At 42.8% G+C, this 25763-nt stretch overlaps 1 protein-coding gene across 3 annotated transcripts; it reads left to right on the forward strand.

Annotated features, from left to right (window-relative positions):
• Positions 1-82: 82 nt before the first annotated feature.
• LOC115199032 (protein SCAF11-like) lies at positions 83-25218 on the forward strand. 3 transcript variants are annotated; one of them, XM_029761540.1, is made up of 15 exons: positions 83-316; positions 8373-8446; positions 8582-8727; positions 8908-8991; positions 9139-9221; positions 15784-15854; positions 15928-15983; positions 19424-19494; positions 19729-19854; positions 20070-20170; positions 20531-22747; positions 22958-23262; positions 23400-23558; positions 23761-23880; positions 24056-25218. In XM_029761540.1, exons 2-15 carry the CDS (start codon positions 8407-8409, stop codon positions 24149-24151), a joined length of 3675 nt encoding a protein of 1224 aa, XP_029617400.1. In that variant the 5' UTR covers positions 83-316; positions 8373-8406; the 3' UTR covers positions 24152-25218. The 3 variants fall into 3 exon arrangements, with proteins under 3 accessions (XP_029617400.1, XP_029617401.1, XP_029617402.1); XM_029761541.1 differs by having other exon boundaries at positions 23770-23880; XM_029761542.1 differs by having other exon boundaries at positions 15946-15983.
• The last annotated feature ends 545 nt before the right edge of the window (positions 25219-25763 follow it).

Below are 25763 nucleotides of genomic sequence, written 5' to 3' on the forward strand. Positions count from 1 at the left end.
AATATTTTAATATCATTGGCAACTGAACAGTGTTCCGGTTATATCTGGGACCGGAAACAGTTGAATGATTTTTTTTCCCTAGTGTAAAGTGTGTTGCAGCGACACTGTGCGGTGCGGTTTAAACTTCACAGGTCTCAGACAGACATCGAGACATGTGGCCGAGACGTTCTTAAATGTATAACGATTTAGCAGTGCAATCTATTCGGCTATATTCAGGTTATCTTCTAGCTTTGGAGTCTAACCAATACACGGAAATAAGTGAGACAGCAAAAAATAAACAACCACGCCAGTTTTCTAGCTATTGATTTAGCTTCGGGTAAGTCAACAAACACGTAGCTAGCTAACCAATTTAGCAAGTCTGCAGCCGTTGGCAAGCAAAAGTATCGTTAGCTGCTAGTTAGCCACGGCAACAGCTACCTAGCTAATATAGCGTCTGTACTGTAGGCCAGGCCAGTCTCGTTAGCCAATGAAGTTGAATAATTACCTAGCTAGCTATGAGCATATTTGTTTTGTTTCTTGTTACTTAGCTAAATACCATTACGTTGTTACTAGCCTGCTAGCTAACATCTGAGTAGCCTATACCAACCAAAAGTAGTTAGCTGACTAGCGCCTGATTATGACCATCTTGTTAACGTTATCTGAATTGCAAACTAGCCAGCTAACTTGTTAACTTAGTTATCAAACTAGTAGAAATAACAAGTAGCTAGTTAACCAGCTAAACATAGAAGTTAGTTGAAGTTTGAGGGGCACTAGTACACACTACTAATACAAGAATAAGTTGAAAGGTCGTGTTACATCACACATGGGCCACAAAGTTTAAATTGTTAACGTCAGCGACCGCAGGGCATTTCATAATGTTTACTAAATTAAATGTCAACTTACTTGACAGCTATCTGCGAGGTATTTGGTTAACTAGCTGGACATAAAATACAAGACCACAACTCGCCAAATTTACTAGATAGTTGAAAGCTAGCAAGTTTACGTTAGTAGTTGGCTGACTAGCTGGTAAATTAAATAATCCAAGATGGCATTGGATGATAGAGAACATTGCTAACGTTAGTTATTTTAGCAGCTCACATGGTAGAGTGTTGGCCTCAGTGACCTGTATAACCCATTTAATTTAAATATCTGCGACTGTGTCCAGGCCTGCCTGTATTTTAGCCAGAGTTGACACACTGGTTAAGCAATACCTTTTGTTGTACTCTTACCACTGTGGTAAACCCGTTTGCTCTGGCTTTCACTGGACAGTGTTTTGCTTCCTGATTCAGAGGTTAAATGCGTAAGGCACATTTTAGTTGAATGCATTCAGCTGTACAAACTTTCCCGTTGCTCCACTCACCAAGCAGACATTAACTTATCAACTGGCTATGTACACTTTGTGACAGTGTTTGAGTTTTTTCAAGTTTATTTTATTTAACCTTTATTTAACTTGGCAAGTCAGTTAAGAACAAATTCTTATTTACAATGGACGGCCTAACCCGGACAACGCTGGGCCAATTGTGCGTCGCCCTATGGTACTCCCAATCATGGCCAGTTGTGATACAACCTGGAATCGAACCAGGGTCTGTAGTGACGCCTCTAGCACTGAGATGCAGTGCCTTAGACCGCTGCGCCACTCGGGAGATCTCCAGAGCTCTGACGTCTCCAGTCTCCTGCTTCATCTGCTGGTCGGGAACCCGTTTAGCTAGCGATCCACTATTCAAGTATGCATGTTTCTTCTATTGGACGTGGAGATCGAGAGAAATCCTTGGCCAAATCAGCCTTTCATTCAAGTAGTTACTCGCCAGACACATGCTGGCAAAGACGAGACCATTTGTTCGCAGTTGCTGTGCTTATGCTGATACAGTTTTAAGTTTTGTCTTATGTGCGGGATAGGCATGGTATACATCGTCCAATGAAATGCTCACTTGCAGGTTCCTTCTCGACAATGCAACAAGAATACGAACATAAAGTAAATGACAGTAGAATAGAATAACATTTTTAGCATTAATATAATACAGGAAGGTACAATGTTTACATGTGTTTTGGGGATAGGGGCAAGTGTATAAATTGAGAAATTAGTAAGATTCTGGTGTCAGCAATTGTGATAAGGTGTGGAGAATCACAGCAGTCTGATGCTTGTAGATAGAAACTGTATCTGAGCCTGTTGGTATCAGACCTCATGCTCCGATATCGTCTACCGACGGTAAGGGAGAGAACAGCGCGTGTGGGGGGTCCTTGATTCTGCGTGCCCACCTCAGGCACTGTTTCGAGTAGATATCCTGGATGAGTGAAAGCACCAGTGATATACTGGGCCGCCTTCAACCCCACCCCCATAGGATTATTGTTTATTTACATTTTAGTCATTTAGTAGACGCTATTATCCAGAGCGGCTTACAGTTGGTACATTCATCTTAAGATAGATAGGTGGGACAACCACATCTGTTATAGTAAGTATATTTTTCCTCGGTCAAGTGATCTTGTAGTGGATACGAGCTTCGACTGGAAGCCAGTGGAGCGTGCAAAGGAACGGGGTGAAATGGGAGAACTTGGGAAGGTTTAACACCAGGCAGGCTGTGCCATTCTGGATAAGTTGCAGGGGTTTGATTGCACAAGCGTGAAGTCCAACCAACACCGACTTGCAGTAGTCCAGACGGGAGATGACAAGTGCCTGGATTAGGACCTGCGCCGCTTCCTGTGTGTGACAGGGTCGTACTCTACCGATGTTGAAGAGCATGAACTTGCAGGATCGAGTCACTGCTTTGGTGTTTTCAGACAGAAATGATTCATGACTGGGCAGGAATATAGTATGTGGGTCTGGTTAGCCCTAATCTTCCAAAGTTACGCTAGCAACTTGGTGTGATGTCATGGTTGTAATTTGATTGTGTTATTGGAGTTTTGGAAAATTCAGTCAATATTTTTCATGAGTATTCCCTCGAGTAGAGAGTTGGTTGGCTTGGACATGTTTCTAGATATGTCCTCCCAGTCTTATTGTGTTATTACTATTTACAGCTCGTCTTACATTTACATTTAAGTCATTTAGCAGACGCTCTTGGTTACCACTATAATATTCTCCTTTTTTGTTATTTGATAATTATGTATATGTGCATTTACCTAATGTATTTGCTATTTATCTAATTAAAGGATCTAGAATATATTTCTGTGCTGTAAGTAAGCTCTTTTCAAGGGAAGGGTCCCAATTTATGGGTCCTATGACCCATGCTACCCAAGGGAAGTGGTAGCACAATTGGAGGCCATTTTAAATTATAATTTTGAATAGCCTTTGATTTGGGCCTGGGTATGTCTTGAAGTCCAGTATGAACAAAACAATTCATAAAGACAGTAATTTTTATTTTTAAATACAGGCAGTGGAACAATAAATACAGCATAATGGGAAAATTAGAGGGGACCAGTGTATTATGGGTACTACAAGAAACAAAGAGAATGACACCCGTTATGAAGATTTCTAAATACTTAAATAGCTGTTGAAATAGAAATTACTTTGTTTAACGTAAATGGCCTTAATAGCCCCATTTAAAAAATGACAAATATTGTTAAAATTGAAGAGAGATGGAGGTGATATCATCTTTCTCCAAGAAACACATCTAAAGAAGAACATAGAAAATTAGAACAACTGGCATCAGCACAGTTGTTTTCCTCATCCTACCATTCAGCAAGAAGAGGGGTAGCATTAATGACCAACAACAATATCCCTTTTCACACAAAGAACCATTGTAGACAGAGTGAAGATACATACTAGTAAATGGAAGGTTTGAGGGCACGGAAATAACGTTAAATGTATATAACCCAAACGAACAAGGACCCGAATTTATATCCAAAATGCTAAACCTACTTATCATGGAGCCAAAAGGGACAACAGTAATGGGAGGATACCTCAACCTTATCATGAATCCCATGTTAGATTGTCAACATAAACACAAGACAGAGAAGGCTGCAGCGACACTAAGAAGGGCAGACTTGGCGGTGGGTCTGATAGATGTTTGTAGAACTCTACACCCTATTTTAAAGCACGTAACAAATATACTCGAGATTAGACTATTTCTTCATGTTTAAAACAGACCTAGCCAAAGTCATTAACCTCCACATTAGACTAATTGAAATATCGGATCATGCTAAGTATGAAACTAAATATATGACAAAAGAAAGGCTTGACAGTCTAGAGATGAAATAATTCACTTTTCATGACATTGAATTTAAGAATAGAATCAAGGCACACTGAAACAATATCTGGAGATTAATGATGGAGGTCTCCCATAATGGTATGGGTGGGGGCCAAAGCAGTGCTTCGAGGCGCAATAATATCATATGCTTTTTCTTCAAAAATAGAGTACGTACCAACCTGTAACTCCGCTATTATTACTGTTCATAAAGAAGGTAAACATCCAGCAGAATGTGCATCGTATCGACCAATATTGTTGCTTAACAGAGACCAAAAATTGCTTACATAAATTATTGCAAATAGATTCAGTAATATAATCCCAGATATCATAAACTCTGACCAAATGGGTTTTGTGTCCAGCAGACTTCTGAGAAATTAATGTTAGGCAAAAGTTTAATTTGAGTGGCGCAGCGGTCTAAGGCACTGCATCTCAGTGCAAGTGGCATCACTACAGTCCCTGGTTCAAATCCAGGCTGTATCAAATCCGGCCGTGGTTTGGAGTCCCATAGGGCGGCGCACAATTGACCCAGTGTCGTCCGGGGTAAGCCATCATTGTAAATAACAATTTGTTCTTAACTGACTTGCCTAGTTAAATAAAAACATTAATAATGTAATGGAACACGCTCTCAAGAAAAAACATAAATAGCTTATGCTAACTCTAGATGCAGAAGCAAATAATACTTTTGTGAAACTTTCCTGAACTTGCTGCAAATTATGCAAAAAACACTATGTCAGAATAAGGGTCAATGGTACATTATTCTCTAGAGTTCCCGCCACTATGGATGAAATAAAACCATAATGTCGTATCTGGATACAGACTAAATACAGGGAAATCAGAACCAATTACTGTAGGTCAACCAATATCCCAAGACATCAAAACTAAGTTTCAACTTAAATGGGATCAAAATAAACTGAAATACCTATTGATTACTATACCCCAAGACCTGACATTGGAACACTGTGAAACCAGTTTAAACAGGACCTACCTACAAATATGGACATTAGTGCCTTTTAACAATAACAGGAAGAATTTAAACTATTAAAATGAATGTCCTCCGAAGATTTTTATTCCTGTTTCAGAATCTATCAAAAACTATTACTCCAAACACTTTTAAACAGTGGGATAAACTCCTGAGTAAATTCATATGGAGAGGATGAACAGTCCCTGTCCCAACTTAAAACAATCAAACAATGTAAATAAGCAGGGGGACTAGCATCACCAAACCTAATGCATTATTATATAGCCGCCCAACTAAAATAATTGTTTGGATAAACCCGGCATCAACAGCTAAATGGAAAAACCAATAAGTGCAACTATATTTATGAAGATAATCAAAGCACACACTAGGAAGATAGAAAATGCCTGTATAAATAACACAATAAAGGTCTGGACAAAGATCACCAAAATTAAAAGGCATCCAAACAGATCTTACAGTGAGGGGGGAAAAGTATTTCATCCCCTGCTGATTTTGTACGTTTGCCCACTGACAAAGAAATTATCAGTCTATCATTTTAATGGTAGGTTTATTTGAACAGTGAGAGACAGAATAATAAAAATCCAGAAAAACGCATGTCAAAAATGTTATAAATTGATTTGCATTTTAATGAGGGAAATAAGTATTTGACCCCCTCTCAATCAGAAAGATTTCCGGCTCCCAGGTGTCTTTTATACAGGTAACGAGCTGAGATTAGGAGCACACTCTTAAAGGGAGTGCTCCTAATCTCAGTTTGTTACCTGTATAAAAGACACCTGTCCGCAGAAGCAATCAATCAATCAGATTCCAAACTCTCCACCATGGCCAAGACCAAAGAGCTCTCCAAGGATGTCAGGGACAAGATTGTAGACCTACACAAGGCTGGAATGGGCTACAAGACCATCGCCAAGCAGCTTGGTGAGAAGGTAACAACAGTTGGTGCGATTATTCGCAAATGGAAGAAACACAAAAGAATTGTCAATCTCCCTTGGCCTGGGGCTCCATGCAAGATCTCACCTCGTGGAGTTGTAATGATCATGAGAACGGTGAGGAATCAGCCAAGAACTACATGGGAGGATCTTGTCAATGATCTCAAGGCAGCTGGGACCATAGTCACCAAGAAAACTATTGGTAACACACTACGCCGTGAAGGACTGAAATTCTGCAGCGCCCGCAAGGTCCCCCTGCTCAAGAAAGCACATATGCATGCCCGTCTGAAGTTTTCCAATGAACATCTGAATGATTCAGAGGACAACTGGGTGAAAGTGTTGAGGCCAGATGAGACCAAAATGGAGCTCTTTGGCATCAACTCAACTCGCCGTGTTTGGAGGAGGAGGAATGCTGCCTATGACCCCAAGAACACCATCCCCACCGTCAAACATGGAGGTGGAAACATTATGCTTTGGGGTGTTTTTCTGCTAAGTTGACAGGACAACTTCACCGCATCAAAGGGACGATGGATGGGGCCATGTACCGTCAAATCTTGGGTGAGAACCTCCTTCCCTCAGCCAGGGCATTGAAAATGGGTCGTGGATGGGTATTCCAGCATGACAATGACCCAAAACACACGGCCAAGGCAACAAAGGAGTGGCTCAAGAAGAAGCACATTAAGGTCCTGGAGTGGTCTAGCCAGTCTCCAGACCTTAATCCCATAGAAAATCTGTGGAGGGAGCTGAAGGTTCGAGTTGCCAAACGTCAGCCTCGAAACGTTAATGATTTGGAAAAGGTCTGCAAAGAGGAGTGGGACAAAATCCCTCCTGAGATGTGTGCAAACCTGGTGGCCAACTACAAGAAACGTCTGACCTCTGTGATTGCCAACAAGGGTTTTGCCACCAAGTATTAAGTCATGTTTTGCAGAGGGGTCAAATACTTATTTCCCTCATTAAAATGCAAATCATTTTATAACATTTTTGACGTGTTTTTCTGGATTTTTTTGTTGTTATTCTGTCTCTCACTGTTCAAATAAACCTACAATTAAAATGATAGACTGATCCTTTCTTTGTCAGTGGGCAAATGTACAAAATCAGCAGAGGATCAAATACTTTTTCCCTCACTGTTCCTACCTGCGAGAAATTGTAATGGACTGCGACTTTAAGCCAAGGATGATTGATGATACATTTAAATTATGGCTGACCGGGTATCATCAGATGTTCAGACAAGGGGGTAGATACATTTCCAGAATCTATCAAAAAAAAAATACAACCTCCAGAACTGTATTTTACAATTACTTACAAGTGAGAAGTTCTTACTAAAGCAGTGGGACCTAATAAAACGCTTAGTGATAAAAAATACATTCTACTCCAAAATGCAGGAATATTCAGTTAAAATTGAAGACAGTTAAATTTTATCACTTGATCTCAATAACATCACCAGTCAATTCTATATTAAACCAAAAAATTATTTAGCTAGCGTAACGTTACTTTATTTTAGCTAAAAAAGTATTGCGTACATCTAAATAGGGTTGGCTAGACTTACCTAGGTACCTTGGCGGGTTTTTTGGACGATCTGATGAGAGTCTGAAGAAGATAGGTAACTTGTCAATTATTTGATAAAATATTGAATTTGGCCTTTAATACTATAGCCCATAGAAACACATTGAGTAACACATTCATAAAAGACAGTCCAAAAAGAAATCATAAGGGTTTGAAGTGTCTGTCCTATATCTAGGATATATAAGAAGGCTCATGAAATATATATATTTTTTTTTTGGATGCATAATTACCCCTTATTTGTTGGCACAAAAGTACCTCCATACTTCCATTGGTTTGTATGGGTTACCTTCAGACGAGTCCTGTGACACTTGTGGGGGTTGTAAGAGCAGTCATAATAGTTTGTAGCCATTCGGACGCTACAGATGTTTTCGTGAGAAGACAGATTTTTGGGATGTCTCATAGTATGACAAACACCACTATAGCTCGGCCACCTTCCACCGCAGATGCGGATGGCCGACATAGGCGGATGCGGTGGATTGCGACGCAAGCTATGCAAAAAAACTGATATCTCTAGTTTAAACTGACAGATGGGGAAAAAATGTAATAAATTGTTACTTAAATTGACAAACAGGTGTGTCAATAGACTCTTAAGGACTAAGTTGGCCATTGTGTAAATAATGCATTAAAGTCGATGGAAAACTTGCTTGACAAATTGGTTACACACACAGATCTCAAGTTTAATGTAATTAAGTGATGGCACTGTGACTGGGTTGTTAACAAGAATCTCTCATTAATTTCTATTTCCAGGGGTCATCTGGTCATTAGGGACAAAGCAACACAGATGACGGGTGTGCCAAAGATGACGGGTGAATCGGGAAATGGTAAGGAATTGCCAGCCAGTCATCATGAAAAAGATCTTTCAGTGGGCTTTGGCGTGATGATTTCATTTCAAAGTCTCTACCCTCAAGTTTGTTCTTGAATGACAAGCTGTTGTGCCACGTCTCTCTGGTTGTCAGACGGACAGACCCCAGAGGGCGACCCGGAGCCGGAAGAGGCGGAGCGGTGTCCTATCTGCCTGGGCGCCCTGGGCCGCTGTGTCCTGGCCATGCCCGACAGCTGCTGCCATTTATTCTGCCTCAGCTGCCTCCTCAGATGGGCAGAGGTAAGCACCATGTACTGTCCTACCCCCTAGACACATCACCCTCTGTGGCAACAGATAGTGCTGCAACTGGCAAGTTGTCTATTGTGATAAGCCATGGTCTTACTCCCGGTGAGGCTCAGGAGACTATACATGGCTAAGATGTGTGTTGGACTGATGTTTTTTTTTCTTTCTGTGTTTAAGTTGCAGGCAGTTCCATCCTGCCCAGTGGACAGGCAGCCTTTCAATGTTGTCTACAAACGTGATGCTGTGCTGGGATGTGTGACGGTAAGCAGAGGTTTCTCCACTGGCTCGACCTTCTGTTTCACAATTTGTAAATGGCATGTCATGAAACTTCACAAGCTACATTATAGCTTTAGTCACTATGCAGGAAGAATGTACGTGCTTTGACTTCAGTTGTGATGTGAATCTCAGGTTCCTGTGAAGAAGAGAGTCAGCCAATCAGAGCTAGAGAAGTGTGGCTGCACAGACCCGGAAGCCAGTGGCTGTTTGTTGAAGTGAGTAGAGGTCTTGTGTTAGTGAAAGGGTTGCCCTGCTGCACAGTTAACCTGACAAAGACCCTTGGTCGAAGCGTTGTCTTTAAACTTGGAGAGCATTCAAACAGTGTGCAGCTTAATGGCGGTCACTTTGCGGTGCATTATTATATTTATTTTTTTACCACTTATTTGTTTTGTCATTTTTTTGTTGGAGGTGGGTGTTACAGGTACAATATACATGTTAATTTACACACTTAGTTTATACCACATGTACCTGTACTCTAAAGGATACAAAACTAAGAAATACATAGAGAAATTATTGTATTAATCACACAGGATTTTGTAGTAACACAAGTGGTATGTAAAGAAACAGAGGTGGGCCTACACTCCCCAGCCTAACATGCCCCCCCCCCCTTCCCATCCTGCCTAGCAACACAGGTTGGGTGTCAGTTCCCCCCATATCTCTATCTGCCCCCCCTTCCCATCCTGCCTAGCAACACAGGTTGGGTGTCAGTTCCCCCATATCTCTATCTGACCCCCCTTCCCATCCTGCCTAGCAACACAGGTTGGGTGTCAGTTCCCCCATATCTCTATCTGTAGTTATTTGGCGAATTTAGTTGTGACTGATACAAACGTTAGAATGTCTTAGAAATCCAAGCATGTGGACTGCATGATGCGACTAGGCTATTCTATTTGAAAATGTTGCATAAAAAGCTTGCACTCTTCCTTGCCTCAGGCTGCGCAACCTGTTCTCTCATCAAGTGATCATATTTTCACCCATCAGACTATTTTCAGTTTAAATTTGTCTTTACTAATATGTCACATTTGTTTTGATTTAGAATGGCCCATTATCAAATGGGTAGGAACAGGGGGAGGGGAAAATGTACTTGTCCTCCTTATGCACTCGAATAGTGAATGGAGGGCGCGTTCCCACAGTTTAAATTATGCCAGGTAGGCTATTCCTGTTTTAGAGCGGAGCAGATGAGAAATAAATATAGTAGCAGCTGGGATCCTCCTCTTTTTAGTGGCAACCATCAAAACCCTGCTTTCACACGGGATTGCATATAGAAATGTCTGGGCTTATAAGAAGACTTATTTCACTTTGTGGATTAATCACTCTTTGAAGAATATGCATCCTCACTGCGTGACAGGTGATATACTGCACAAACTATGTATGCCACGGGCTCTCCAACCATGTTCCTGCAGCTACCCAGTGCTTCATTTGGGAAACTAAGTGAAATATGTTCATGAACATCAATAGTAACATGTTTTCACAAAGAAACATATTTAAACTGTTGACAGCCCCTATCTCTGCACGCTTGAGAAAGGAATGAAGGAGAGAGAGGAGGAGATGAAACACAATGGTGATCTATTCTGTAGCTAAAGTTAATGTCAGCCTATTAATTATGAATATATTAAACATACCCTATTACTAGGCTATTCAAAATCAAAGTCACTATAATTGTAGGCTAAGTCTGTAAGCCACCTGCACAATCAATGAACCAACAGCATCGCCTAGGCCTTATACGTTCACTCCCAGACTCATGGATAGTTTGGAGTGTAGCATAAGGTAACCAGTCCATCCAATATGCATAATAATACAGTCCACACTCAAGGCGATTACTCCCCAAAAAATGGTTGGGAGTCTAGACCAATTATGTACCAAAGACATCTTAAATCTGTGTTTTTATAAAATAAACGTTTTTCTGCCGTGCGAAATGTATTGTATAACAGCACAGTAATTATTTTAATTCAGGGTATTTTTGGGGGGCTTGGGCTCATAAAGGCATATGCCTATACGTAGGCTCTAATATTCGTGTGGGTGTTCTACATGCAACGTCTTAAATGCTTTGAATTAATCATCACCTTAGAAAGCGCTCTCCATTTAGTTGTTTGACATTGAAACAACGACCATGTTCAATTTGAAGAACTTCTTTCTTCAAGTTGATCATCAGTGAGGTCCAAAAAATGTAGCCTAATGGTGAGGTTTAAAAGCATGATACTGTTTTAATTATGTATTTGATGTGATTTTCGATATTTGCATTGATGTCAGTGGTTAGAGGGACAATACAGCCCTGAATACCAGACCATTAGTGACCTAATGGTCATTAGCGATTTGGGTACTACCAAAGAGAAGATTACCGTGACCCCACGGTCACGTCGAATTTAACTGCGGTCATTACAACCCTAGTTGGGAGTTGGGTCCAATTTCATAACTTTTCATTGGTGTTAAATACCAACTTAAAATGTACAAGTTAATGGTTAGGACACCAAGGTCATATGTTTCCATATTCTATTCCAGTTAAATGGTTGTTCAGATTCACTTTGGTCTTTGAACCATACTTTTTTAATGGCGAGCACAGAATGAGCTTTCCAAAAGTTGCTTATATATTATAGAGATTCAATATTTTTGGGAACCCAAATAATTTATTTATAAATCCTGTCATTGGTATAGATGACCTAAATTGTAAATATTTTTTAAAAAGGAGTCGATTGGTAATGTGCATGTCTTTTAATCTTGAAATGTTCTCAAACCATTGCTGTCCATGATATCGGCAAGGGTAGTGATTACATATTTGGACCATTTTAGGGGGATGCAAAAGGCATTATTGTGAAATAATTGAGTATAATAGGACCATAGCGTAGTTTACAATAAGGGATTGATCAGTGAAGACTACCTCTTCCAGGGCAATGGGATACACCATATTTCTCTCTACTCAGCCAGGGGTGGAAGAATCATGTCTAAACCAATTTAGAATGGGGTGAAATGCTAGTGCCTGGAAATACAATTAAAAGTTTGGTACAGTTAGTCCTTCTACGTCTTTCCCTCTTTGTAAGTTAATTTGAACCGGGATCGCTTACCTTGCCATATTCATTTTGAAATCACACCATGAATTTTATCCCAATAGCCAGAAGGGCGAGACATGGGAAGCATTGAACTACAGAAATTAAGCCATGGCAATATTCCTTTCTGACAATATATATTCTGCTGGTTAATCTGAGGTTGGATTGAACGTTCTGTTAAAATTTCTGGCAATGGTCTTATATCTACTCCCAAATGTTTGAAATGGGAAACGATTGTGATTTCACAAGTAGAGATGGAGTCCTCCATCGTAGAGAACGGCCGAGCCGATATTGGCCTTTCCTAGTCTTTCGGCCCTTCTCTATCGGCTTTGCCTATAGTCCCTCTACATAGCAAACCTACTGTTACATTGAGATGTACAGTTATTTATAGAAGAATCTTGTCTTAATTTGTGTTCTGATAGTAATTCCCCTGTTTCAGATTCAATAGTTGCTATATCAGCTAATTGATCATGACGGCTTAGCTTGTTGGGCAGTAAATGACTGGGACGATTACCATGGATGTCATGGTTGAGTCTAACTCGATGGATGGCAAATTCTGCTTCGTCTTGTCAATAAATTAAGTTGTGTCTTGACTTTGGAAATAGTAATAGCTACCTGGTCTGAAAAAAAGGGTTTGTTGAAAACGCTCTAATGCAGTTACATACATTTTTATAAAACCTTTGATGGTATTCCATAGAATTCTGACATTTGTAGTAAGGGTGATGATCAGACAAGCTCATACAGTTCCTTCGGAAAATGTTCAGACCCGTTGACTTTCTCCACATTGTTACGTTACAGCCTTATTCTAAAATGTATTAACTTTTTTCCTCAGTCTACACACTATCCCATAATGACAAAGCAAAAACAGGTTGACATTTTTACTAATGTATTAAAAATAAAAACTGATGACATTTACGTAAGTATTCAGACCTTTTACTCAGTACTTTGTTTAAGCACCTTTGGCAGCAATTACAGCATCGAGTCTTCTTGGGTATGACGATAAAAGCTTGGCACACCTGTATTTGGGGAGTTTCTCCCATTTTTCTCTGCAGATCCTCAAGCTCTGTCCAGTTGGATGGGGAGCGTTGCTACACAGCTATTTTCAGGTCTCTCCAGAGATGTTCTATGGGGTTGAAGTCCGGGCTCTGCCTGGGCCACGCAAGGACATTCAGAGACTTGTCCCGAAGCCACTCCTGCGTTGTCTTGGCTGTGTTGTTAGGGTCATTGTCCTGTTGGAAGGTGAACCTTCGCCCCAGTCTGAGGTCCTGAGCGCTCTGGAGCAGGTTTTCATCAAGGATCTCTCAGTACTTTGCTCTGTTCAGCTTTCCCTCGATCCTGACTAGTCTCCCAGTCCCTGCCGCTGAAAAACATCCCCACAGCATGATGCTGGCACCAAACGTGACGCTTGGCATTCAGGCCAAAGAGTTCTATCTTGGTTTCATCAGACCAGAGAATCTTGTTTCTCATGGTCTGAGAGTCTTTAGAAGCCTTTTGGCAAGCTCCAAACGGGCTGTCATGTGCCTTTTACTGAGGAGTGGCTTCCGTTTGACCACTACCATAAAGGCCTGATTGGTGGAGTGCTGCAGAGATGGTTGTCCTTTTGGAAGGTTCTCCCATCTCCACAGAGGAACTAAGCTCTGTCAGAGTGACCATCGGGTTCTTGGTCACCTCCCTGACCAAGGCCCTTCTCCCCCGATTGCTCAGTTTGGCTGGGCGGCCAGGTCTAGGAAGAGTTTTGGTGGTTCCAAACTTTTTCCATTTAAGAGTGATGGAGCCCACTTTGTTTTTGGGGACCTTCAATGCTGCAGAAATGTTTTGGTATCCTTCCTCAGATCTGTGCCTCGACACAATCCTGTCTCGTTGCCCTACGGACAATTCCTTCGACCTCATGGCTTGGTTTTTGCTCTGACATGGACTGTCAACTGTGGGACCTTATATAGACAGGTGTGTACCTTTCCAATTCATGTTCAATCAATTTAATTTACCACAGGTGGACTCCAATCAAGTTGTAGAAACATCAAGGATGATCAATAGAAACAAGATGCACCTGAGCTCAATTGCGAGTCTCATAGCAAATGGGCTGTTTTAAAAAATTTGTCATTATGGGGTATTGTGTGTAGATTAATAAAAGGAAAAAATAATTTTATAAATTTTTGAAGGCTGTAACATAACAAAATGTGGAAAAAGTCAAGTGGTCTGAATATTTTCCAAAGAAACTGTATGTCAAATTATCTTTTCTTCATTTTAGAAAATAAAGGTGTAGATAAGAGAAAATGGAGTACTCTGTTTGAGTAGAAACTCCTAAAGCAAAAGAGTAGACTATGTGCTCACCGGGCATCAATGAGGTTGTAATCAGAGAGTATATGTTGGAGGGCCTTGGTTACATGTGGATTGTAGTTGGTCTTTAGATTTGTCCCACATGTTCAAAATGGCATTCATGTCTGTCCCAATAACTAGTTGGATTTCAATTAATTCTAATAATAGGCTGTTCAGAGAATCAAAAAACTTGTGATCAAACGAATTTGGAGCATACACATCAATAAAGGCAATTTTCTTTCCATTATGGATACATTTAAGGAACGTGATTCTGCCTTCTTGGTCTTCACCTTAACCAAGATGGTGATTATTTCTTGGAGCATTGCTATATCAATATGGTTTCTTGCTAGGATATCAAGACAGCTAGGACATTTGATTAGTTGAGTAGGTATCGACTTTAGAAGTGAGCAATGACGAGATTCATTTACCGGTTTTAATTGCAAGTCGAGGGCAGAGGTAATTTCTCCACAAACAATCTCTTGCATAGTAGCAGCCAACTCTTTCTGTTCCCACCTGCTAGTTGTTTCTCCACCTTAATATGGTGTTATATGTTGACAATTATTTTAAAATATACTCCAGGGCCAGTTCATTACGTACACCCAGTACTGGGTCGGACCCCCCTTTGCCTCCAGAGCAGCCTGAATTCTTCGGGGCATGGAAACATTGCTCAATTGGTATCAAGGGACCTTATGTGTGCCAGGAAAATAGTCCCCACGAATTGTGTGTTCCGAGATGCCGTTCTTCACACCACTGTTGTACTGTGCCGTTATTCGCCTGTTTGTGGGCCGCATGTTTGCACGATTCTTGCCATTCTCCTTCGACCCCTCATCAACAAGCTGTTTTTTCCCACAGGACCTGCCACTGACTGGATGTTTTTTGTTTGTCACACCATTCTCTGTAAACCCTAGACCAGATCAAATATCTGTTTGGGATTCTTGCAGTTAATTTGCAGTCAATTTGCAGTCTACAAATTTGTAATTATGTTCCGGTCTCCTGACCAGCCGCTCAAGAAAGAAAATCAGCCCACGGTTGAACTAGTTGATGATCCCTGCCATAGACACTGTCGTGCATGAAAAGTCCAGGAGGCCGTCCGTTTCTGAGATACTGGAACCGGCGCTCCTGGCACCGACGATCATACCACGCTCAAAGTTGCTTAGGTTACTCCTTTTGCCCATTCTAATGTTCAATCGAACAGTAACTGAATTCCTCGATACCGGTCTGCCTGCTTTATAAAGCAAGCCACGGCCACGTGACTCACTGTTTGTAGCAGCAAACCAATTTCGTGAACGGGGTGGTGTACCTAATAAACTGTGTAAGTCTGTAAATGTAAAGTTATTTTGCAAAAGAAATTCACGAGAAAGCCACACGTTTCAATGCATGCCACATTTTGTGACAAATGTAAAAAAACTCATTTATATTTAAGGAAACAAGGAGGAAGATGGAGGAGACCGAAGACGGAGAGAACATCAGAAGCCAAAGGCCTTATTCGGAAATGTATGTGCTTATTCTCCTCGCATAAATCATCTTTCCTTCATTTGTGGGCATTTTATTAATGAAGTGTAACAAGATAAATGGTGTTCCCCAGGCAGCGAGGATGACCCCTCTGTGTTGACCAAGAAGAAGGTTAGTAATTTCAGACCCCTTGTAGAGGCATCTATTTCATAATAAATAATATGTACGGTTCATGCAAGATTTTATGGGTTTAGAGTCCAACTGTGAAGATATGTAATGCATGCGATGCAACTAAGAAACAAAAGTTTGTTTTAGCATGCTAGATTCGCATTAGATTCACACTACATGCGCACACACACGCATACCGACACAACAAACACAAATACATTCGTGCATTCGTAAAGTATTTAGACCCCTTGACTTTTTCCACATTTTGTTACATTCCAGCCTTATTCTGAAATTGTTTACATAAATTGTTTTCCTCAATCTACACACAATACCCCATAATGACAAAGCGAAAACAGGTTTAGACATTTTTGCATTGATTGGAGTCCACCTGTGGTAAATTCAATTGATTGGACATGATTTAGAAAGGCACACACCTGTCTAGATAAGGTCCCACAGGTGATAGTGCATGTCGGAGAAAAAAACAAGCCATGAGGTCGAAGGAATTGTCCGTAGAGCTCAGAGACAGGATTGTGTCGAGGCACAGATCTGAGGAAGGATACCAACACATTCTGCAGCATTGAAGGTTCCCAAGAACACAGTGGCCTCCATCATTCTTAAATAGAAGAAGTTTGGAACCACGAAGACTCTTCCTAGAGCTGCCTGGCCAAACTGAGCAATCAGGAGAGAAGGGCCTTGGTCAGGGAGGTGATCAAGAACCCGATGGTCACTCTGGCAGAGCTTTATTTGGTATTTTATTAGGATCCCCATTAGTTGTTGCAAAAGCAGCAGCTACTCTTCCTGGGGTCCACACAAAACATGGAACGTAATACAGAACATCATTAGACAAGAACAGCTCAAGGACAGAACTACATACATTTTTTTTAAAGGCACACGGAGCCTACAAATCAATGGATACACACAAACTATCTAGGTCAAATAGGCGAGAGGCGTTGTGCCACGAGGTGTTGCTTTATCTGTTTTTTTTAAACCAAGTTTGCTGTTTATTTGAGCAATATGAGATGGAAGGAAGTTCCGTGCAGTAAGGGCTCTATATAATACTGTACGTTTTCTTGAATTTGTTCTGGATTTGGGGACTATGAAAAGACCCCTGGTGGTATGTCTGGTGGGATAAGTGTGTGTGTCAGAGCTGTGTGTAAGTTGACTATGCAAACAATGTGGGATTTTCAGCACATTAATGTTTCTTATAAAAAGAAGTGATGCAGTCAGTCTCCTCAACTCTTAGCCAAGAGAGACTGGCAGGCAAAGTATTTATATCAGCCCAATGATTACAATTAAGAGCAAAACATGCCGCTCTGTTCTGGGCCAGCTGTAGCTTAAATAGGTCTTTCCTTGCAGCACTGGACCACACGACTGGACAATAATCAAGATTAGACAAAACTAGAGTCTGCAGAACTTGCTTTTTGGAGTGTAGTGTCAAAAAAGCAGAGCATCTCTTTATTACGGCTAGACCTCTCCCCATCTTTGCAATCATTAAATCTATATGTTTTGACCATGACAGTTTACAATCTAAGGTAACGCCAAGTAATTTAGTCTCCTCAACTTGTTCAACCACCACACCATTCATTACCAGATTCGGCTGAGGTCTAGCACTTAAGGAATGATTTGTACCAAATGCAATGCTCTTAGTTTTAGAGATGTTCAGGACCAGTTTATTACTGGCCACCCATTCCAAAAATAGACTGCAACTCTTTAAGGGTTTCAGTGACTTCATTAGCTGTGGTTGCGGATGCGTATATGGTTGAATCATCAGCATACATGGACACACATGCTTTGTTTAATGCCAGTGGCAGATCATTTGTAAAAATAGAAAAGAGTAGAGGATTTAGAGAGCTGCCCTGCGGTACACCACACTTTACATGTTTGACATTAGAGACGCTTCCATTAAAGAAAACCCTTTGAGTTCTATTAGATAGATAGCTCTGGATCCACGATCTCCACAGATTTCCTCTGTGGAGATGGGAGACCCTTCCAGAAGGACAACCATCTCTGCAGCACTCCACCAATCAGGCCTTTATGGTAGAGTGGCCAGATAGAAGCCACTCCTCAGTAATAGGCACGTGACAGCTCGCTTGAAGTTTGCCAAAAGGCACCTAAAGGACGCAGACCATGAGAAACAAGATTCTCTGGTCTGATGAAATCAAGATTGAACTCTTTGGCCTGAATGCCAAGTGTCACATCTGGAGGAAACCTGGCACCATCCCTACGGTGAAGCATGATGGTGGCAGCATCATGCTGTGGGGATGTATTTCAGTGGCAGGGACTGGGAGACTAGTCAGGATCGAGGGAAAGATGAACGTTACAAAGTACAGAGAGATCCTTGATGAAAACCTGCTCAGGACCCCAGACTGGGGCGAAGGTTCACCTTCCAACAGGACAACGGCCTTAAGCACACAGCCATGACAGCGCAGAAGTGGATTTGGGACAAGTCTCTCAATGTCCTTGAGTGGCCCCGGCAGAGCCCGGACTTCAACCCCGTAGAACATCTCTGGAGAGACCTGAAAATAGCTGTGCAGCGACGCTCCCCATCCAACCTGACAGAGCTTGAGAGGATCTGCAGAGAAGAATGGGAGAAACTCCCCAAATACAGGTGTGCCAAGCTTGTAGCGTCATACCCAAGAAGACTCGATGCTGTAATCGCTGCCAAAGGTGCTTCAAAAAGTACTGAGTAGAGGGTCTGAAAACTTACGTAAATATGATATTAAAGTTTTATTTTTAATACATTTGCAGAAATGTCTAAACCTGTTTTTTGCTTCGTCATTATGGGGTATTTGTGTGTGTGTGTGTGTGTGTGTGTGTGTGTGTGTGTGTGTGTGCAGATTGAGAGAGAGAGAAACCCTATTTAATCAATTTTAGAATGAGGCTATAACGTAACAAAATGTGGAGAAAGTCAAGGGGTCTGAATACTTTCCAAATGCACTGTACATACACATGCCTACTCACACACTTAATTTACTGCTGTTACTATGTTCTTTATTATACTCTTATTGTTATCTATCCTGATGCCTAGTCACTACCCTGCCTTCATGTACATGTCTACCTCAAATACCTCATACCTCTGCACTTTGATCTGGCACTCCCTGTATATATCTCCTTGTATATTTTGTATTCCTCTTGTTACTACTTTGTTTTAATCTCTGCATTGTTAGGAAGGCCTAGTAAGCAAGCATTTCACGGCAAAATGTACACCAATTGTATTCGGCACATTTGACATAACATTTGATTTTAGATTGTTGATTAGAAATATGTTCAGCATTCCCCATGTTTGAATTTGCTCAGCCAAGAGTTTTCGATAATACTCTGGTATTGAATAAGTAGTATCAACGTGGCCCCATGTCCTCATAGGCCCATTTGTTCCCACTGGGCGCTTGTCTGGTATTTGCAACAACCAAGCCTCCTTTTGAATGGGTTTCTCTCTTTTCCAGGTGAGAAGACCTCTGTGCTCTTGGTCTGCGGCCCAGACAGGCACAGCAATGGGGACTATGACACAGTGCATGTGAGTAGGCATCTTCGTTAACATTTTGATATGCAGCTCACCGAGCAGAGACACAGTAACTACTTCTTATGCTACTTTACAATTTGTTGGAAACCCTGTTCTAATCATCATTGTCCTAACAAAGTTTAAATAGATAGACTCTTTCTCTCTCAAGTTTATGTTTTTGACTTAAAGACAACCAATGAAAGATGTCCTTTTTCTGTGTGTATATTGTGTCCTTTGTCTACTCTGCAGTGCAGAACCCCTTTGGGTGCCCGAGGAGGAGCCGTCTGAGGATGACTGTAAACAGTGTAGCCGCAAAACACAGGACTGCCCATTTCTGCCTGTTGCTGTACCCGTTCCTGCCAGTGGCAACTCGAGGTGAGCTGGTCCACACACAATTAATGTATGTAGATGGAGTGTGTGTATATATTGTAGGTAGAGGTTGTAGGGTAAGTTAAAGACCCTGTGAAAGGTGATAGTTTTTCAATGGAAAGTGATTTTAAGTGAGTAGTGATTTTGAGTGCATTTTTGACAGTATGAGTGAAATTGGTCAGCATAATTTGTAGAGCTCTGATCTGATATTTCCCTCCCAGGCAGTTGTTCCATCCCTCTGAGTGGAGTAGCAGCCCCTTTCCTCTGAGACCCCTCTCACCGTTCTCTACTACTGCTTCACCTCTCGGCTCGGGGCATTTTGGTGAGTCCTGCTTTGAAATGCTTATCAACCATTTAGTGAGTCTGTTCAAAGGAACCCCCTCAGGTTGTTTTTCCCCCCTCCCAAAACCTGGTATAAATGTTAACTTGAATCACTGAGTTTGAATGAGGTCACGTAAGCTGCTTGGCTACACGAAGCTACATTGTGGCAGTAAGCTACTTTCCATCATGTGTGTGGGTTGTACATCAGGAGTTCAGTTTTCCTGGCATCAGGAGTTCACTTTTGTGAAGGCACCAAATCCAAACCTTTAATCCATAGGTTATGCCTAATTTTATGCTTCATTTGACCATTGTTTGATTTCTCACAATACTTCTAATATTCATGATTATGTCTCATAATAAGTCTTTCAGGGAAGGGTTTGCGCAGTCACCTGCCCCAAAGGAGAGGAGAAGAAGGGCACACGTGGATCTGGCTCCAAAGGCCCCTCCAAACAGACAGAGGCCCTGACGACTAGGCGCTCTGGCCGCCACAGCAGGGCTGAGGAACAAGCTCCTACACAAGACCCTGCATCTTCGCAGTCCCACTCTTCAGATTCCGACACTTCCACAAACCCACCCACAAAAGCGGGCAAAAGCACTGCAGCCGCTGGTAAGAGGAAGGGCAAATGGGCAGCTCAGCGAAAGCCCAGCGCCAGGAGGAAAGCCCAAGCGAGAAAAAAGGCCTCCAAAGTCATCCTCAGTAGTCCATCAGGAAGTGAGGAAGAGGAAGCCAAAGAGGAGGAGGAGGAATTAGAGCAGCAGAAGAAAGAGGTAGAGGAAAGGGAGCAGCTCTCAGACACTGCAGTGAGCCCACAGGCTGTGCAGCGCAGCTCCAGCCCTACCGAGGAGGAAGGCCGTCCCGAACCTTCTGCTTGTGATGCCCTGAAGGACACTGAGGACCAGCCATGCGAAGATGAAAATGATCTTTCTGAGGAAGAGGAACGTGGGAAGGAAGAAGAGGAGGATGGTGAGGAAGAGGACCAGAAGTCACCGTCGTCAGATGTAGAGCTGAATACCCCTGGGCTCTCCCCCGACAGGGATCAAGGTGCAGGGGAGAAACACCCGGACCAAATAGAAGACCCAGAGAAAAGCAACTCACCCACCTCTTCCAACTCACCAGAGAGACCATTGGAGAGCCCCCAGTCTGGGCAGTCAGGACAACTTGGGGAGGAAGATGCTGATGCCGTGGAAGCCACTGACAATCCAACAAAAGTGAAATCAGATGATGAAGCCTCAGTGAAGGAGGAGAAAGCAGAGGTCTCTCCCTGCCCCACTGCAGAGCCTGAATCTTGTACTGGCTCGACTCGTTGTGACTCTCCAGACGGGATTGTGTGCCAGAGAGTTCAAGGCGCCTCAGAAGCAAAAGTGTCCGAGGAGGACAGGCCGCATGATCCAAAGGATGTCACAAATGAAAAATCAGCAACCGGCAGCAAAGAGGACGGTCTGTCTGAGGATGACACAGAAGCAATACCAATGGACTGTGATTCACCCAGCAGTGAGTGCAGCACCAACCTGGCCTCTGATCCACCAAAAGAGACTGAAAGTACAGCTCACGAGTCCACAAGCCAGGCCCCGGAAGACAAGAGGAATGGTAGCAGGCAGGAGCGGGAGAGCTCGGTCAGAGAGGAAAAGGTAGAGGAAAGGAAGAATGGCAGGCAGCGCAAGTCGCGCTTCCACTCTGCTGCCACCACTTGGTCTCCCAAGAGAGAGTCGAAGCAGGACTCATCGAGGAGGTCGCGCTCCAGATCTCAGGAGCGCAACAAGGAGCGTCAGGCCTCGGGCAACCGCAGCAGGGAACGGGACGCTGAGAGGGACACCCCCAGGACAGACCGTAGTCGTGACCGTAGTCGTGACCGTAGTCGTGACCGTAGTCGTGACCGTAGCCGTGAGAGGAAAAACAGGAAGCGCTCTAAGAGCCGTTCCAGATCTAGTTCCAGGTCAAGAAACAGGTCCTACCGAAGAGGGTCATCCCCGGAGCGCCCGGACTCAGGGGGACAGTCCCCACGGAAGAGGGATCGCTGGACTGGAGATGGATGGAGGCCTGGGCCGGGTAGCGACCCCTCTCGGAGGAATTTCCCAGAGAGGCCGGCCAGAGACGCGGGCCGCTCTGAAAACGGCGGCTTTGCAGATGTTTCCCCCAGCAGGGAAAATCCTGACTGGGTTATGGAGAAGGCGCGTGCTGACACAGAGGCCAGGGTGACAAGTGGCCCTCGCTGGGAAGATAAAGGCTGGGGCGGAGATCGTGGACGAGGCACAGGACGAGGCCGGGGAGCCTACGGAACCTCCAACCAACAGGGGGAGCAGGCAGAAAACCGCTGGCAGCCCAGAAACACATTCTCAGGGACCTCAAACAATTCAGGGGGCGACGCCTACAGCCGATTCAACGAGAACCGTGGCGGCCGCAGGAAGGAGTCTGAGATGGGCGAATCGATGATGGACCGCTCCGGCTGGTCATCAGCTTCCAGCTGGGCTGTGCGGAGGACACTCCCGGCAGATGTGCAGAACTATTACTCCAGGAGAGATCGAGGGGGAGGTGCAGGCTCTGGCAGCTGGAGCAGGCAGGAGGAGACGTCAACAGCAGGTCAGAACCCTTCTTTAGATTGTGTGCCATGGATTATATGCACTCATTACTGTTACTAGTTTCACTGCGCATATCGAAATGGTATAGCTGATGCCTGTTGCGCAGTTGATGTGGATCCCACTTCTGCCACCAATGTAAAACTTAATAAAATGTCAGAATGTACATTAGGTAATCTAATATTATTCTTGATATTTATTTTTGTCTATTCAGACCCAGCTCAGAGTGAGAACAATGCCCAGCCCAATGCAGGTGGAGAAGCTCCACCCTCCCTGAACGTCATGCCTCCCCAAATGAACGTCCTGCATTACCCAATGGGCCCGCGAGGCCCACCTGTCAGCCTGCAACCACCCCCCTTCGGGATGCCTCCTCAGGTCCCCATGCACCTCCACTCCTCAGTGCCTGTCCCGCAGGTCCCTGTGACAGCTGCCCAGGGCCTCCCACCACCACCCCCACCACCACCTCCCATGCAGCAGGGCAGCATGACGGCCATACAGGCAGATAGCCGCACAACACAGGTAAGGAGAGGAGTATTTTGCATCCTTTTTCAAAATATAATCTTCCTGACCCAATCAATCTGTTTGAGTATTTTCACTTCTCTCGTACTTTGTCCCCATGAATTGCCCTGCTGAATACCTCCATGCCTCTTTCCCAGATGATGAGCAGCATGGCAGGCCATGGCAAAGCCCCCTTCATGCCCACCATGACCAAAGTAGGTGGCGCCACCACAGCCCAGGCCCACAGCATGGCCATGCCATCCTCCACCACCCAGCACAGCAGGGCTGCCCCCCCAGACAGCTCCAAGAAAGAAAAGGTAATGTCACCGCCACAAGTAACAACCACAGCACCAGGTATTGTTCTCAATATTCTCAAGTGGCTTCCTATACTTTCTGTTTTGTATATACTGTGGGGAGCTACTTTGCTAGTGAATGATTTGTGTTTGCATTCTGACCCAGATAATTAATGATCCTTTTATTAGATTAGAACTAGATTTCTTAACTTGATATCTGCTTTAGAAACAACAGATCCAAGAGAGAGCCGTCAATGAAGTGAAAGCAGCCATGAAACCCTACTACCAAAACAAGGACATCACCAAGGACGAGTACAAAGAGATTGTACGCAAAGCAGTTGAAAAAGTGAGTGGTTAAAAACCTTTGGTATTTGAAGTTAGCTTTTAGGAGTATTAAAACGACTTAGCTTTTAGGAGTATTAAAAATAAGATAAATAACCCAGCAGAACTCAAATAGGGTGTCTAACAAATCAAAACAGTCTGTTTATTTTTTGATTTGCTGAGGGCATTTTATATTTCAGGTCTGCCACAGCAAGAGTGGAGAGGTGAACTCTGGGAAAGTGGCAAACTTGGTGAAGGCCTACGTGGACAAATACAAACACGCTCGCAAGAAATGAACCCTGACATCTGCTGAGGGGGAAACGGTCTCAGCCCATCTGCTTAAGTGCAATTTCTACCAGGTGTAACACAGCCTCCCGGCTGACAGACTGGAGCCCGACTTTTGATATCTCTTAATTTACCTTGAAGATTTTTCTATAGATTTCATATTTTGTTTAGAAATAATCCAATCGGAAACTGTAGTGTGAGAAGACCGTTATTTCAAGTAGATCTTGTGGCTTGGGAACTACTATGAGATAGATGCCCAGAGTAGCTGGAGCAGTGTTAGCACCTGTTCTCTGGCGAGATGGACACGGAGCTATGGGTAGTACAGAGGAGAGCACCCTCTTGTGGAGCCAGCTGGTATAATGAATTTCTCCCTCTCCACCGTGGACCTCCTAATGACTTCTTAGTTAAAAAATATTGTCATTGTTTCTGATTTTGTTTTTGTTTTATAAATATTATATTATGATAATTCTGGAGAAAGCCTAGGTAAATGTGCATTGCCTTTATGACTCTCTAGGCTGCATCACACAGGCAGCCCAATTCTGATCTTTTTCCACTAATTGGTCTTTTGACCAATCAGATCAGCTCTGGAAAAGATCTGATTGGTCAAAAGACCAATTAGTTTAAAAAAATATCAGAATTGTGGTCTGCTTGTGTAAACTCGGCCTTAGTCATCACAGCTCAAAGCTTGTGGACTGGATATGTCTTTTTGAGTGTAATTGTATCAGGGACTTCATTGGTTGAGAGTTGGAGATCAGTTGTCCAATCAGCAGTGAATTTGTAGCGTACGGTATGGGTCTGGCAGATCAGGTGAAAACGGCCATGTCCCTTGTTAAATGTGCTGCGTAAACATTGTGCGAAATAACTAGAGAGAAATGAAATAAATTAGCTGCTTCATGTCTGGCTATGTGTGTGTGTTTGTGGTCAATCATGGAAAAGTTATTGACCCCATCCATCAATTTTAACATCAGAATTTCTATTTTTAAAGGTCCAATGCAGCTGTTTTTCTCTATCAAATCATTTCTGGGTAACAATTAAGTACCTTACTGTGGTTGTTTTCAATAAAAATTGTAAGAAAATATATGTAAATAGCTTCTTGGCAAAGAGCAATTTCTCAATCAAGAATTTAACTAGGACTGTCTGTGAGAGGTTTGTGTGGGGAGGGGAAAACTGAAAGGTAGCTGTTATTGGCAAGCAGGTCAAAATGCCATCCCACCAAAACAGACTGAAATTTCAGGTGCTTTTCACACAGCTCATAACACTGAAAGGGCATCATTTTTCACAATTTCACCTGACAGACTTCTTTTGTTATGGTCATGAAGACCAACTTGCCAATGTGTCACAAAAGCAGTCGAATGCACTGTTTGTTAACCTGAAAATGTGCTTCACTAGTTTCACCAGCAGGGCAAGCTTGTCAAAACCATCGTCAGGTTTTTTTTAAATCAACCCACCGTTTCATAGAAAAGATTTGAACAGTTAACATGACAATCAACAGAACATTGGCAATCGGCCTTTTCCAGTTATAAGCGACATAAACGGTTGCTTAGGTTGGGGTCTCAATCTAGTAAAAATTGTAGAATACGCCAGGTGCAATTTCGAAATTTGGTTGTGCATCAGCCGTTTTTC

This window comes from Salmo trutta, chromosome 8 (assembly GCF_901001165.1).
Source record: "Salmo trutta chromosome 8, fSalTru1.1, whole genome shotgun sequence".
NCBI classification, from domain to species: Eukaryota; Metazoa; Chordata; class Actinopteri; order Salmoniformes; family Salmonidae; genus Salmo; species Salmo trutta.